Source organism: Diabrotica undecimpunctata, chromosome 3 (genome assembly GCF_040954645.1).
Source record: "Diabrotica undecimpunctata isolate CICGRU chromosome 3, icDiaUnde3, whole genome shotgun sequence".
Lineage (NCBI taxonomy): Eukaryota > Metazoa > Arthropoda > Insecta > Coleoptera > Chrysomelidae > Diabrotica > Diabrotica undecimpunctata.
The window spans coordinates 26,791,879-26,807,827 of record NC_092805.1 but is presented as its reverse complement, the minus strand read 5'-3'; the positions used below and the strand labels follow the sequence as shown (position 1 = coordinate 26,807,827).

Here is a 15,949-nt window from a genome sequence, read left to right as displayed (position 1 = left end):
TTTTTATGATGCAACAGTGACATCTAAAAAACTCATAAAAAGTGCAGTTTCTTCTAAATACCTATCGAGTGGTAAGTATTTATTTTATGTATACTTTTTGTTTTTGGCAAAATCAACTTGGGTTACTCAATCAACGATAAAACTCATAAGGACGACTAAATTATACGATAACTTACGATATCACGCTTATGACTCATTTTATTATTTCTTTGCTAGAGTATACTTTTTAAACTGTCAACTTCCCCTTTATATTCATTTTTAGACGTTTCAGACCTAACGAGACTTTTCGGGATATATCGATGACGTCTAAAACATTCTACTTTTTGAATTAATTTTTTTAAGGAAATTTTTTTATCTAAAATAAATCTTTACGAACTGCCGTTTCAATACCACACCTAGTTAGTTTTGATTTCAAAAAAAATCCAAAACAAAATTTTTTTAAATATTTTATTTTCCAATTTTATTATCTAATATTAGTATCTAACGTAATTATTCTATAGTTATAATCAATTACATAAAACTGTAATATTTCCATTTCCTTTACGCCCTTTTTACCAGACATCAAGATCTTTCTTAATTTGTACAACATTTTTCACTCGTGATAACCATCTACATTGTAAATATTAATTAATATCACGAATAATTAATAACGACGATTTTGAAATGACTGGTTGCTTAGTCTAGCGATAGCTTTCTGAAGTTGCCATGATAGCCTAATATCTCGTCATTTTGTAATGCTGAAGGTCGTAAACTTTCATTGGTTCTTAGGTTATCGAGTACGTCGAAGCGGTCCTTGTGATCTTGTAGTTTAATTTTCCACATTTCTGAAATAAAAATGTTAATTAAAAACTTTTAGATCATGTAAAACAGCAGTTGACATATAGGCATAAATAAATGATTAAAATTTTTAATAAACTGAGATTTATACATAAGTTCTAAATATATTCACTATAGAGGTAACAAATATTAAGAGTCTACGTCAGAAAAGTTACAATCTAAGTTATTAAAGTTACGTCTACATTAAACAATAAAACAACAATTGCTTCAGGGTTGGTTGCTCCCATCCACAATTCTCTATCTCTATCATAAAGTTTTATTTTTCACTGTGTTAACCATATCGTTGCAATAGTTAGAAAACTATATGAGATCGAATGGTTATGAGGTCGAGTAATTTGAATTTAAATGATGCACTAGTTTTGATTAACTAGAAAATAAAAAATTTCAACAGTCATTTACACCTCGTAAATATTAATCGGTTATTAATAAACAGTTAATATTAGAAGAGTTAGACAATATATTTATTTAAACTAAAACAAATATGAAAATAAAAAGTTTTCTTTTATATTTACCACGAACTTTTCTAATTTGAATATGAAAGTATACTTGAGAAGAAAACCAGATGCTTCTTTCGCAGAGTAATCAGTAATCCCCCTCAGAAGTAATTCGCTTGATTTTTCATGTGAAAAGTCGGTAAGAAATATCGATGGAGGCATAGTGTATAATTGGTAAACAAGTATACCATTATCAGAAGATTACTAAAAGGATTTTAAACTTTCATCAGGAGAAACGCTTCGAAAAATATTTTTGTGTGAAACATAAAAAAATATCTGCCAATTGCAACGAGCAACAATGACGTAGTGCAATTTTTTGCAATTTTGAGTTAAATGTGTCAAAAAAGTCAGAACATGCCACTCTATCGGATGATACAATACCATAAAGGTAGTACATTTATTGGCCGCTGGGAAGTAGTTGCGTCGTTGTCAAAATTATATACTTTGGGCCATATTCGCGATTGAAACTGAATGTAGAGGGCAGGTCGATTGCAGTGTCATGGCCGATATAAATGGTATAAACAACTAATGTTTACCATTGCTTTTGCATGTTTAGTTTGGTTTAAGACGAGTTATTTTTATCATTTAAAAATGGAAATTAGCCTAATGATATCTTTGAGTACTGTGGTGAAGCAAAGAGACCATTGGTTGAAGGGGAAGCAGTTTTCAAGTGATGAATTCTTAAATTTTAACTTTAATTTTTGGAACTGGCTTGTGTATTGATGAATCCAGAATTCTATTTTGTGTATACCTGGGAACCCAGAGTATAATGTTTTGTGTAATGTTTTTCTTACTACCTAATATATGCATTATTTTATATTATGCCTTATGTTTTTAATATGTTAATTTTTATTTTATACTATTTTTTGACATGTAAGTACTTTATTGTATATTAACATAAATAAATAACTTTTTGAGTTTATTGTAAGATAGTTCATTTGATTACAAGAAATCAACCTTAACTTGGAGAGTCACCTGTCAAAAAAGATTTGTCTTTAAAAGATTCCGTAATAAATCATGAAGAAAAAACCTCACGATACTATCCCAACATGGTAAGTATTTATATTTCTGTTATTCAAGAAAATAAATTATGTATTCTCAGTATGTTATTGACTTAATGATAGTGGTATTTTCTTTTTATCGATTTCCTCTTTTTCCTCAAGTTTTCCATTTTAGGAAAGAGAAATAGAGAAATATTTTTTGTCGATCTTGAATTGCATTAAGGAACAGAACAATATCGATTTGATTTAAATACTTTAACGTGGTCACAGTATATTGCTTTATAAAGAATATTCTTTGGCAATATACTGTGAGATAGTCATAATGCTGAAATTTACTAAAAAAATTTAATAATTCTATTCAAATCAACAGCTGTCTGGTTTGTTTATACCACTTATAGTAGTTTAAATTTATTCCGCCAGAGGTCAGATACTTTGTTTTCAATTGCGAATTGTTGGAACAAAATCGCCACAAATGTCAGTTATTCATAGACTGTCGAACGAAACACTTCGTTTATATTTCTACAACGACATAAGTGTAGATTGTGACAAAATAAAATAAAGTTTTGGTGTAATCTCAGAGGCACATCGGCGTAACGGACATTGTGTCATTGTTCGCCTAAAAATTTTATATCTCTGGCGACCTGCTAAATGATTAAAGCCGTAAGTACACATTTACATCGTTATGGTTTTTGAATACTAGTTTTTGTAGTCACTTAACCAGTATTTATGTCATTGTTAACTCAAATAACACAGAAAATTTGTGTGAAATGTCAGTGTGCAAAAACAGTCAATATAATAGATTTGTATTTCAGAGAAGAAATAAAACGCGAGTATAATCTTGAATAATAAAAAGGACTGAGCTGATACTTCATTTAGCCACTTACAATTTACAAGAAGAGAACAATACTCCAGAGGAACCATAAATATTTGAAGACAATAATATTTCAAAAACACTCAATGATGCGGTCATGTTAGAAGAATTGCAGCCAGTAAATTTAAATCCGAATTCCTCGAGTTTAGACCCTAATAGTATGTTCCTACATAAGCCTTGTGAATTTGGACCAGGTAGGTACTTTCCTTTGTTAACCAAAATTACTTTTATTGATTACCTACTAATTACTTTTAGATAATCTATGTATTTCAAAAAATTATGAAACACAACCCAGTACATCATATTCTGTTGAAACCCACTCATCAACCAAGATCACTTTGAGAAAAATGTCTCCAACAGTATATGATGAGCAACATTCCTCAGATGATGAGAACAGCTTATTTGGAGAAGATAGTGACAACTATGTACCATCAGAAAATAAAATATCGTCGGAAAGTGAAACAAAGCGAAGTGAAACTACCATAAAAAACAAAAAGAGACCCAGAAGTCCATTTTCTGAAAATAAAATAAGTCCTCTGAATAAAACAGGAAATTGTTCGCTCATCAAAAAAGGTAAGAAGAGAGTAATAAATCCAGAAGAATGGCGAAAAAATAAAGCTAAACTTCTTAAGAATTCAGGAAAAAGCTATATTTCAAGAACTGGAAAAGTTGTGAAAAAAAAAAAAACAATGGAAACTACTTGCTCTAATCATTGCATTCAGAAATGTTCAAAGAAGTTTAGCGAAGACATTAGAGCTGATTTTTTTCAGCAGTATTGGAATCTAGGATCACTTCAGAGACAATGTGATTATTTGTCTTCTTTTATTGAACCACTTTAGTTGAGTTGTGGCCGCATACCAACTATTTAAACACCTAGAAGACAGAACTGTGCTTTCAATCTGCTTCACAATGAAAAACGAATGCATGTATGCAAAACATACCTGATTAACACTTTTGGTATTAAGGAGAGAACAATTATTCAATCAAAATCTTCTGGGTCTGGAATTGTACTGCAAGATAAACGTAGAAAACATGGTCAACAGATAAAGATGAACCCTGAAATGATGGTGTCTGTAAAATCACATAAAAATTCTATACTCCGTACAGGGAGCCATTACCAAGGGCTAACACATCAAGAGAGTTGTTAAATGGCGGTTTATTTATTGCAGAAATGCACAGACACTATAAAAAACAAGATGATTTGGGCCAGACTGCTGCAAACTATGACGCCTATGCCCACATATTTCATACACAATTTAATATTGGTTTCTTTTTTTCAAAGAAAGACCAATGCGACTTGTGTGAATCATTTAAAAACGCTCCTGACGAACAAAAAGAAAAATTACACTGTCAGTATAAGTCACATCAAGAGGAAAAAGAACTAGGTAGCACTGAGAAAGCTTCAGACAAACAAAAAGCAAAAGAAGAAGGATCAAATACAGTTTTGGTAATGTACGACTTACAAGCTATCCTGCCAGAACCTATGGGGCAAACATTAGCTTTTTACTATAAATTAAGATTAAATTGTTTTAATTTTACGATATGAGAAATAAGCAATAGCAAGACATTCTGTTACTTCTGGCATGAAGGTCTGGGACAAAGAGGAGTAGTCGACATCGGTTCATGTATCCTGACATTTCTTGAAGAAATCTCTAATACACATCCTCAATCTGACATAATTCTTTATTCCGATAACTGCTGTGGTAAGCAAAAAAACAAATTTGTTCTTGCAATGTATTACTACGCAATTAAAAAGTTTCAGTTAAATTCCATCACACACAAGTACCTCATCCGAGGTCATACACAGAACGAAGGTGATGTAGTCCACCGTATCATCGAAAAAGCTATGAAAAGAGCTAAAAAGTCAGGACCGATATACGTTCCTGATCAAATTTTGTCGATTATTAGAAACGCAAAGAAAAAAGGAAACCCTTTTTAAACGAATTAAGTTACAATGACTTCATCGGCAATATACACATCAAGAGTATTTAAAAAAATACTAAACTATATCGAAAGGATACACCGTTACAGAATACTTTGCATCAATTTCTGGGTATTGTGAACAAAGAAGGTTTAATCTCGATTTATGTGCAGCTATGATACAATCTAATATACCTTTAAACAAATTACAAAATAATTCTTCCACGTCGTTTTCGGGAAATCTTGTAAGACATATTACCGAACTTACAAAAAACTATCTTAGCTCTGTGTACCATGAAGCTGTTCAAGAAATAAAAAAAAACTAATTGGCAGCCACTATATTAGGTTTAAGGTAGAGAAAACGACAGATATATGTGGGAGATAAATTGTTAAATTAATTTTTAGAGTTCTTGATAAAGAAATTTTAACCTTCTTCTTCTTCTTAACATGCCATACACTAAAGTGCGTAGGCGACTATCTCATTACTAGAATTCTGTTCTTGGCGGCGTGACACAGCTCGCCTGTATTGTGTATTCCTGTCCATTCTTTAATATTCCTTAACCAGGATAATTGTTTGCGGCCGGCTCCTCTCCTACCTTCGATCTTCCCTTGTAGGATTAACTGTGGTATTTCATATTTTGCTTCTCTCAATATGTGCCCAAGGTAACCAATCTTGCGTTTTTTAATTAATTCAAAGAGTTTTCTTTCCACGCCGGCTCTCTTAAGGACGTCATCGTTTCGAACTCTATCCACCCAAGGGATGCGCATTATTCTTCTCAATGACCACATTTCAAATGCTTCAAGTTTGTTGATAGATGTTTTTTTCAAAGTCCACGTTTCCATGCCATAAAGCAAGATGGACCATATGTAGTACTTGACCATTCTGTAGCGTATTTCGAAATTTAGGTTTTGATTACATAGGAGCGGTCTGAATTTCACAAAAGCTTGTCTTGCCATTTGTATTTGGGTTTTTATCTCTTGTTGTGGATCCGATTGGTCATTGATTGTGGTGCCAAGGTATTAAAAAGTTTTCACGCGTTTTATGCGATCGTCACCTATGCATATTATCGGGTTTTCTAGAGGATTTCTGCTAATGACCATATATTTCGTTTTCAAAATGTTGATTTTGAGGCCATATTTTTTACCTATGCTATTCACCCTATCAAGTAATAGCTGCTGATCTTCCAAATTATCAGTTATAATCACTGTGTCGTCCGCATAGCGTAGGTTGCTAATTGGTATGCCGTTTACCTTAATGCCTAATTCCGTGTCTTCTAATGCTTCCGCAAATATATTTTCAACATATAAATTAAAAAGCATCGGAGAGAGTATGCAGCCTTGGCGGACACCTTTCCGGATTTCAAATTCATCCGAATACACGATCCGAAATTTTAACCACAGGATATTTAATATCAGAAGACAGAAGACACAAAACGAGAGCTGGAAGTCTTTGAAAGAAAAGCCCCAAGAAAGATATTTGAACATATTAAAGAAAACGAAGTATGGAAATCCATAAACTCCACCAACTGTTCAAAGAGGCACCGATCTCAGAATTCCTTAAACTATAAAGACTTCGATGGGCTGGTCATGTAGTTAGAACGGAGACCGAAATATTGCCAAAAAGAGAACTAGATAGTAAAATGCAGGGCACAAGACCAAAAGGAAGACCACGGAAAAGGTGGAAGTGGCAGTAGTGGCAGTAGACGTGAGAACCTGGAGAAGATCGGCACAAGACAGGCAAGGTTGGAGGCACAATTTGGGAAAGGCCAAGGCTTGATTTTGGCTGTAACGCCATTGGAGAGAGATATTTAATATGCTCCAAGGAGCTCGACAGCAAAAACAGAAAAAAGAGACAGTATCCAGATTTGTAAATGAAGCAATACCAAGATTTTACTTGCCAGAACTAGTTCCCTGTGACAAAGTATTACTCAAGCTTTTTGAAGCAGCATCAGATCAAAACAACTTAAAACTTAAAAGCGTGTTACCCAAATTTAATCCTCTTTTTAAATTTTAATTTAGTTGGCTAAACTATAATTCCACAATTTCCTGTTGCCTTATATTTCAAGGAGTTAAATTTGTTATCTGTATAACTTTATTATTTTTGATATTTTATTTCTTCCATAATTTCGTTTTTTTTTTTTTAAGAAAAAAATATTTTTTTTTTAATTTTATGCCGTTTTTAAACATATTTCAGGATTCAATTAAAACCTTATGCTTTTTAAGCGCTTACATTTTAGTACTTTTATCTTTTTTAATTTTTTTTATACTTTTTTATCCGTTTTCTAGTTATATTATTATAAAGACGGCTATATGAGTATAATATGCCGAAATTGAATTGCAAGTAACATAAAGGTTAAATCGATTTTGGTAGGTTATATGAGTTAAAAAATAATTTTGTAGGAAAATCTGCAAGTCATAAAAACAGTTTTTTAACTTATCAACAATGAATTATGCAAGATATTTTAGTGATAGAAAAAATTTCCCCTGAAAGAAAAAAATAAAGTCATTCCTCTCATTCATCACAAAATGTTTACAGTCACTCGAGAATGTAACAGTAAACAAAATATTTATCGAGAAATATCCTGCTTCTTATACAAAGGGGAATAAGAATATATCATCGGACTTATATATTAAAGAAATAAAGACCAAAATGTTGGTGAACACTTGTTTTAATTAATTGGCAAACATTGAAAAAGCGGTGGCCTCTTGTAAAGTGAAAGCGGTTAAATAGGTGTAAGGTTTGTTGGTGTTGGTATTATCGTTGCTATTGGAATTTACTGTTTATACTTTTTTTTGTTTTATATACTTAAAATACCATTTAAAATATGGTTAATCTCAGTCTAACTTTTAGGCAGGTTTTAGTAATTAGGTGGCTTATAAGTAATTAGCAAGGTTAAATACACACTTTCTAGTAGATCGTTTTAATTAATCAAAATATGAAATAAATGCATGTAAAAATACTTGTGTTTGCTTACTTTTTCAGATGTGGTTTACTCTTTACCTTGCTTCTAGATTACAAATTATTGAAACTTTGATGTTTATATTAGATATTTTGAATTCTATATAAATATATTCATATTACTTCAAAAGCTCAGATGATCTGGGTAGACATAGAATAATAAATTATCCTAGTGTTGTCTCATCTACATAAATATGTATTTACTTACCGTTTAACTCTTGAAGGGAGAGTTCCAAGCCTTGATAGTCTCCAGGAAGAACTTTCACTGAAATATGGTCAGAAAGAGTTTCTGTACCCTCGTGTACGAATATCTAAAACAATTATTTGTGTTGTTAATAACAAGTTATATGAAAGTATATATTGATTAGTAATCTAGTATGTAAGAGATTTATATTTTGTTTGTGGTATTATAGGCCACTTATTGTCATAGTTTTATTTGGAGATATTCATAATCCTTGATTAATATTGTTTTATAACTATGGTATATGTCAAATTTTTTATTTTATAGGATCGTAATAATAAACATGGAAATGGCTTAATATTATATTATAGGTGGGTATCCAGTATGTTCGCGAATTTCTCACGCTCAGCGTTCCTGCAATGGCTTCAATGGATACGTTATGCGCTTCTCATGACACACTTCCCCTCCTCGTGTACTCCACAGTTTTCAACAAACCTTTGAGTAAACATGTCGCCACCATTAGATGCTAGTGCAGCCTATATTTTATTTAATTATCTTCTCGACTACTATAGAAGCCCCCCTCACTTTTGCTCGTAGACATATTTTTAATTTTATACCACTTAATAATGCTCCGGTTACCTACCTTTCCCAGACCCACTGCTATTTTTGATTTCTTTCTTCGAAATCCCGAAAGCAGAATTTTCTTTAAATATTTGTCCCGATATGTCCATACATCTTCCAATTTCCACCCAGCCGTCTTCTTTTAAATTTTTATTTTTGAAATTCCCATCCTGGGGATCCCACAGTATAGTTTCAGTAAAACCCGATTAAATATTTTTCATTCACCACTTCATTTAACTGAGCGTGGAGCGTAATATTCGACACGTACGTAATTCGTGATATCTTGCTCGCGTCCACGAACAGATTATCCTTCTTGAAGGGGAAACTAATGAAGAAACTTTCATCAAACTTTACCATATCAATAAATAAAAAATATGAGAACAGATTCTGGTTACAAATTAATAATCAAGCAACAAATGTATTTGCAGAACATATTAAAACAGTTTATGTATCATAAAAGAATTATCCAAAAATTTAGCCACCACAATTTTACCACCACAATTATGAGTTTTATAACCAACGAAGGTCAGCAGTATAATAATTTTGTACTAAACACAGAATTATTAGAGAGAGTGTACAATAGTATGATGCACTATACTACCTTCTGGTACACTAGACATAAGTGCAAATTATGATGTGTAAAACCTAGAAAACTTTTAACTAAAATCAGCTTGTATAGACTAATATAAGCCTGTTGATTCATCACATATATTTAAATGACTTATTCTCTATAAAGTTAAATAACCAATACGTTTAAACATCATTTCTTTCTTGATAATCTGACAATGACATAGAAATGTAAAATAAATCCCCAGGAGGAATATAAACATTAAAACATGGACCATAAGAAGTATTGTTTAAGCTAATAAATGAAATAATTTATAAAATGAAATTGCCAGACTGTAAATCGATATACTCGGAATTAGTGAGGTTAGATGGCCTGGTAGTGGTAAATGCCTCACAAGCAATGGTATATTATACTACTTTGAAAGAGTCTATAAGTTAAAACCATCCAAATAGTTTTTGGATGGTAAAATTTAGGGAAATAAATTACGAATAGACCAATCACTGGCTTTATTCCTCCATCATAAAGAGAAATGATGTTAGAACGGCATAATATGGTAAAATTTAAAATTAATGTATTACCAGAATATGATAGATGCCCACATACGTCATGACGTAAAAATAATTGCTATGGACCTTAATGCAAAAATTGGCAAAGGGCAATTTTTTTAACCAACTATAAGATGTGAAAGCTTACATGAAGAGTAATTGATAACGCGTTGAGACTAATAAACTTTGCAATCACCAAAAACATGATTGAGTGGGGAGCCTTGTAACTGGCTCCCTATATTCGAGGGTTGGAAATCTTTTGATTCCAAGCCTTACTTCAAAGGACTTGTGAATATATGTTCATTTCTGGAACAATGATAGTGGGAGAAACAAACATTTCTCCATAAAATGATAGTCAAAGTAATATGAAAATCTCCTGACAACAAAACCAGATAGATTATATCCTGATAGATGCAAGGCAGTCTTCCGTCCTTATCGACGTCAGAAGCTAGCTAGATCCAAACATATATAGTGATCACCTTTTTTTGTACCAAAATACCAAATATATACAGTATATTTGGTAAACATACCAAATCACCTAGGGCTCGATAACACGGAAAGAGTCCCACCAGAGCTCAATCCTTTTGCTACCGTAGGTATCTGGGATGCTTGAATTTTCCCCTTAGAGGGAGTGTGAGCCGTATGGCTAAATCTGGATATAATAAAAAGTACAAAGGAAAACATTTGTATTGACCATTGCAATTTGTCATATACAGTACATTAAAAAAATATATAAGAATATTACTTACCCGGCTAGCCAATTTCGGTTTGATAAGTTGTTTGAGTGCATTAATTGTATTAACAGCAAATGTAGGACAGTTGACCATGTGAATCTTCTTCAGCTTGTTAGAATAAACTTTCTATAAAACACAAAATTTTAATTATTAAAACTCTCTCAATAAAAGTTTCTAAAATTAATCGCTACTTCTAATCTTCCTTCAAGTTCTATATTTAAAAGAACACAAAACAAACGTTGCCAAAACACCAACCGAAATTAAAAAATTTCAATCTGCCCCTTCAAAGGAAAAGTTCGATTACAAATACTTTTGGAGAGTGAACAAAATGTTTAATAAAGGGATGAGGCTTTAATCAAAGTTGAATCAAAGAATAAGCTGCAAAGTTTATAAAGAGTATACAGCTCTGATAAAAGTTTGTTATCGACGTGTTATTTTAAAACGGCCCACAGAAAAAAAGTTAAAAAAAGGTAAGTGGGTTAAAGATTAGGAAAGTGAAAATTATATTTTGTTTTTGGGTAAAATGTCACAAAAATATAAAATGGGTACTAGCCAAAGTATTTATATATACAGGGTCTTTCAAGATATATTAAACAGCCTATGATTCCGGAAGTAATTATTATTTTTATTTAAAAATTTGGAAAAGTCAATTGGACCTACAATACTATCAATTAATGTATACATGAGATATGTGACGTTAACACGGGCGTTATGACGTCATTAAAATGTAGAAAGTTAATGGATTATGGGAGTGAAGGTTAGATTAAACGAAATATATAAATTCTTATCCCAAATTCAACAGTGTACCACGATGAGTGTATTAATGTTAATAAATACGCTAAATTTTCAAATTAATGGCGCAATTATCATCTTAAAATTAACCTGAAACTAGCATATTTTTATAATTTTTACAAATTAACAAGAAAAGTATGTCAAACCAATTCAGACCGAATAAACCTTGGTGAATGATTTAGAATATGTAACGATTAATCCACATGACTGTGTCGATAGGGTCCATGGCTGCAGAAATAGAGTGTCGTCAACTACAGTTTACAGTATTAAAAAAAAAACACTATTACCATACATGTAAACTGTGTTTGATGCATGAATTACGACCCCCCACCGATTTGGATCGAAGACTAACCTTTATCGCCATAATGCAAGTTTTGTGAAGTGATGAAGTTCGTTCCCATAATAATGGGATTGTAAATCGTCATATTAAATATTGAAATCAGAAAATGAGGCGGCAATTAAAAAGCTAAAATTCAGAAAAGCAGAAGGTAAAGATGAAATAACAACTGAAACACTTAAAGAAATTGGAGAAATATGGACGGAAGTAATGCTTAGAATTTGCAATGAGATCTGGAATACCTTTATTACAATCTAGTAAACTGGGTGGCCATCTTATCGGTCCATCCCTGCCGATCTATCGTTCACAGTCAATAACTTACTGTATTCTAACAAAATGTCTATATCTCAAACAGTTCACTTACCTCAAGAATCGTCAGCATTTTCTTCAAATGGAACGGCGACGATTTAAAGATATGTCCCATTTTCACGTTTTCTAGATCGATTACAATAATTTCGTCATACAATAGATCCTCCTGGAATCGCACTTCCATATTGCTGCAACCATAAGCTAAGAACTTATAAAAATCGAAGTTGTCGGAGCTGGTGTCCATTAGTTTGCAGACTGTAACTCTTGAACCTTCTTCAGTTCTTTTGGGCAAAGGAAAGAAATATCTAAAAAACAAGAAAAGATTTTGTTGATTCAATTCTCTATACGTCAAATAAATAATATTTATAATGCAACTTTACATAATAGTCACTACAATATCTAATAAGAAAAACTAAACTATTCTGTATAATATAAAGTATGTATTTTTGCTTTAAGATAAATCGCTTCTAAATACTGAGATGAGATTGGATAAAATGAGATGTAACTCACTATTACGATTGAGAAAACAATTAGTTTTTTACATTTTATTTTTATTATAATATACACCTTGTATTTCTGGCAGGAAATGTAAAATATTCCTGCACGATTAGCCGTTTGCTCTTAATCAATCTATCTCCCAATTCTAACCTATCAATCACCAAGTTACATATTATTTTTTCCTTTCCGATTCTTCTAACAAAATATTCGTAATAATATATTGTTACACTTTTTAAAAATAACTTTATTTAACACCAATTTTTTTGCAATACTTTAACAGAATGACAACTATAAACTTCAAAATTTTATTTACAACTGTCAACAACATGTTTATATACATTTTCTGATAGCATTTTCGATCACATCTTGAATATTCTAGAATTTTAATGCTTCTTCTTTTTCGTCAAGGGACTTCTTGTAGGATAAATCTTCCGGAATTTTCTTAACACTGCTTCCTCCTCTATAGTTATTCGTCTAATAAATGGTCTAAATATAGAGTTAATGTGTCAATATGTTTTACATAGTTTTTACTTCTAGATGAAAACTGGATGCGGTAGTTTAGAGCGTATATTTTCTGCGGGACGGTGTACGGGCCTTCTCAGTTTCGTTAAAGTTTTGGACAAAGTCCTTTCTTACGTGTATGATTGTATTACCATACTGGGTTACCTCCTTCGAAAGTTGTACCTGCATGTCGAACTTGGCCTTGGCTTTATCGCTTTCAAGTTTCAAACTTATAAAAGCGAATTCGTAGGCTTTTTTAATTTTTCTTTTAAATTTTTTATGTACGTCAGGTATAAACGTTTTTTTTTACAGGGGGACAATCTTTTAAAAATAAGATCTTGAGGAAGCTTTGTTTTTCTTTCGGTGATCATCATATACGGAGAAATACCGGTTGCTTTATGTTCCGAACTTATATAAGCTAACAGAAATATGTAGAGGAATTAAGGTATCCTTTTTTTTTATTATCTAAGACAAACATTGAAAGGTATTGACAAACAGTTAATGTTATGTCTTTTGACCATTCCGTCTGATTGTGGATGAAAAGATGTAGTGCGAGTTTTCTTTAAACCCATTATTTTTAATAATTCTTGTTATAATTCTTATTTAAAATTTTGTCCTTGAGCACAATGTAACTCTAAAGCAACTGCATGTCTTGATACAACGTGTTTTATGTAAGTTTCTGCTACTGTAGTCGCTTCTTGATTGGAAAAGGGATGCAATTTTAGGCCATTTTAGAAAATAATCCATTACAACCATTAAGTACTTGTTTTTTCCCTCTGTTATTGAAAGACCGAGAATATCCACTGCAAGTCATTCAAAAGGCTCTCTGGAAAGATACTGTACCATTTTACTACCACTCCTGGCTCTAGGGTTTTTTCTACCGTTAAATAAATCGCATTTCTTTCAAAAATCTTCTACATCTCGACGACAAATGATACAGTAGAATCTATCTTAAACTCTGGCCAGTGTTCCTTTGCCTACAAAATGTCATCCAGAAAGGCTGCTACGAAGTTTTTGTAACACACTTTTAAAGTGTGATTTTGGAAGTACCACTTGTTAAACTGTAGTACTCCATCGGGACTTTTCCACTTTCGATATAATAGACCATTAGAAAGATACAGAGATTGAGTCCACTAAACCTTTATAGTTTCACTCTTTATGGTTATTTCCTGCCAAATAAGTCTTACTCCATTTTGAAGCTATTCTTGTATGAACTTTAAGTCATTTTCAAGAAAAGTTTGATTATTATCTTCTTCTTGTATAACTGTAGTTACCTGGAGACTTACTTTTTTGGTTATCTTCTCTTTATTTTGAAGCCTTTTACAGTACTAGTCAAAACAGGGTCGCCTAAAACAATATCGGCACCCTTTTCGATATACTACGTTGAAGATATGCTATTGGAGTCTATCTATCCGAGAGAGAGAGAGAGAGAGAGGAGTATTTTTCACCGAGCATCTTTTCCTTCTGGCTCTTTAAAATTTATTAACTACTGCAAACCGCTATGGGTAGTTCTAATTATAAAATTTCTGTTAAAGTATGAAAATGTTACACGGCTTTTATATGAGCTAGGAGTTCTTTTCTGGTAACACAAAAATTATTTTCAGTCTTTCTTATTGTTTTACTAAATTATGCAATAACTTTTTCTTCTACTTCCTGTTCTTGTGATAGAACGGCGCCAATACCATGCTAAGATCCAACAGCAATTTGCCATCTTCTCTTGGATAGACTACGAGAGGTGCTGTTGTAAGTCGTTTTTTTTTTAATCTACGAACTATTTTTTACTATCAGGTATCCAGTCAAATTTAATGCTGTTTTCGGTTAGTCGATAAAGGAGCTTAGCGAAGCGGCCAAAACCTTTGATGAGCATCCGAAAAACTCAAGCAAGGTATTTGACAGATTATGAAATGCCGAGTTAAAGCTAAATTATAATAAATATTTACTACTTTAAAGAGAGTCGTACTATTAAGAACAAATCGTTTTAGCAGAAGGAACTAATACTGATATAGAGAAGATTTAAGTTATTAAAGATTGACGTAAACCAGGAAATAAAAAAAAATTAGAACAATTGTAATTGAGATTTTGAAGTTTGTATTTCCAAGAAGTATAACATTGGTGACTGTGGTGGAATAAATCTTCGGAATTTTCGTACCGATATTATACACTATATTTGGATTTATCAAAATTGAAGTTTAGTTAAAAAAATGTAGAGATATTTTACAAAAGTATATATACGTCGAGACTTCTTTTTAGTTTACGACTTCTTAAGCATTTTTCCTTAATTGAAACAATGTTTTCGATTTAAAAACAAAGTATCTACGAAATAATGAGTTGTAACAAATTCTCCTTTAATGAAATCTTTCCAGATTTTGCCAAGAAATTTGAGTAGTATTATACATTTTTGCTAAAAATTTAAATACACTGTAGCACTGTACCAAATTCAAGCAAAATATCTGGGACTAATACTAGATATCAAGTTAAAATGAATATTTTAGATTAAAACTAAAAAAGAATAATAAAAATTATGTAAAAGCAGTAATACTGATTCTTATGTGGAATCTGGTCTTATTTATTATTATTTATATAGTACCCAGATTCAAGCTTATTCAACCACATTTTTAAGCCTCTCTGACTTTGTGCTGTCCAGCTTTTAAGGTTGTTAAAGTATTTTAAAATAAGTTGTTAAGTTTAGTTAATGCCTTTTGCTATTTATATGATAATGAATCGTAATTTAGGTCTTCCAATGCTGTACATTTAGCCAGCTTGCACGAATTTTCTACTACA

General features: G+C 31.8%; 1 protein-coding gene across 1 annotated transcript in view; it reads right to left on the bottom strand.

Moving 5' to 3' along the window:
- Positions 1-443: 443 nt before the first annotated feature.
- The window catches only part of LOC140436599 (retinaldehyde-binding protein 1-like), a 29,504-nt gene continuing 13,998 nt past the window's right edge, over positions 444-15,949 (bottom strand). The window contains exons 4-7 of the mRNA XM_072525549.1: positions 12,225-12,474; positions 10,747-10,857; positions 8,291-8,393; positions 444-824 (exon numbers count right to left, since the gene is read on the bottom strand). Of these exons, the coding sequence (XP_072381650.1) occupies positions 676-824; positions 8,291-8,393; positions 10,747-10,857; positions 12,225-12,474 (613 nt within the window). The 3' untranslated portion in view covers positions 444-675. The remainder of the gene's footprint in view (positions 825-8,290; positions 8,394-10,746; positions 10,858-12,224; positions 12,475-15,949) is intronic.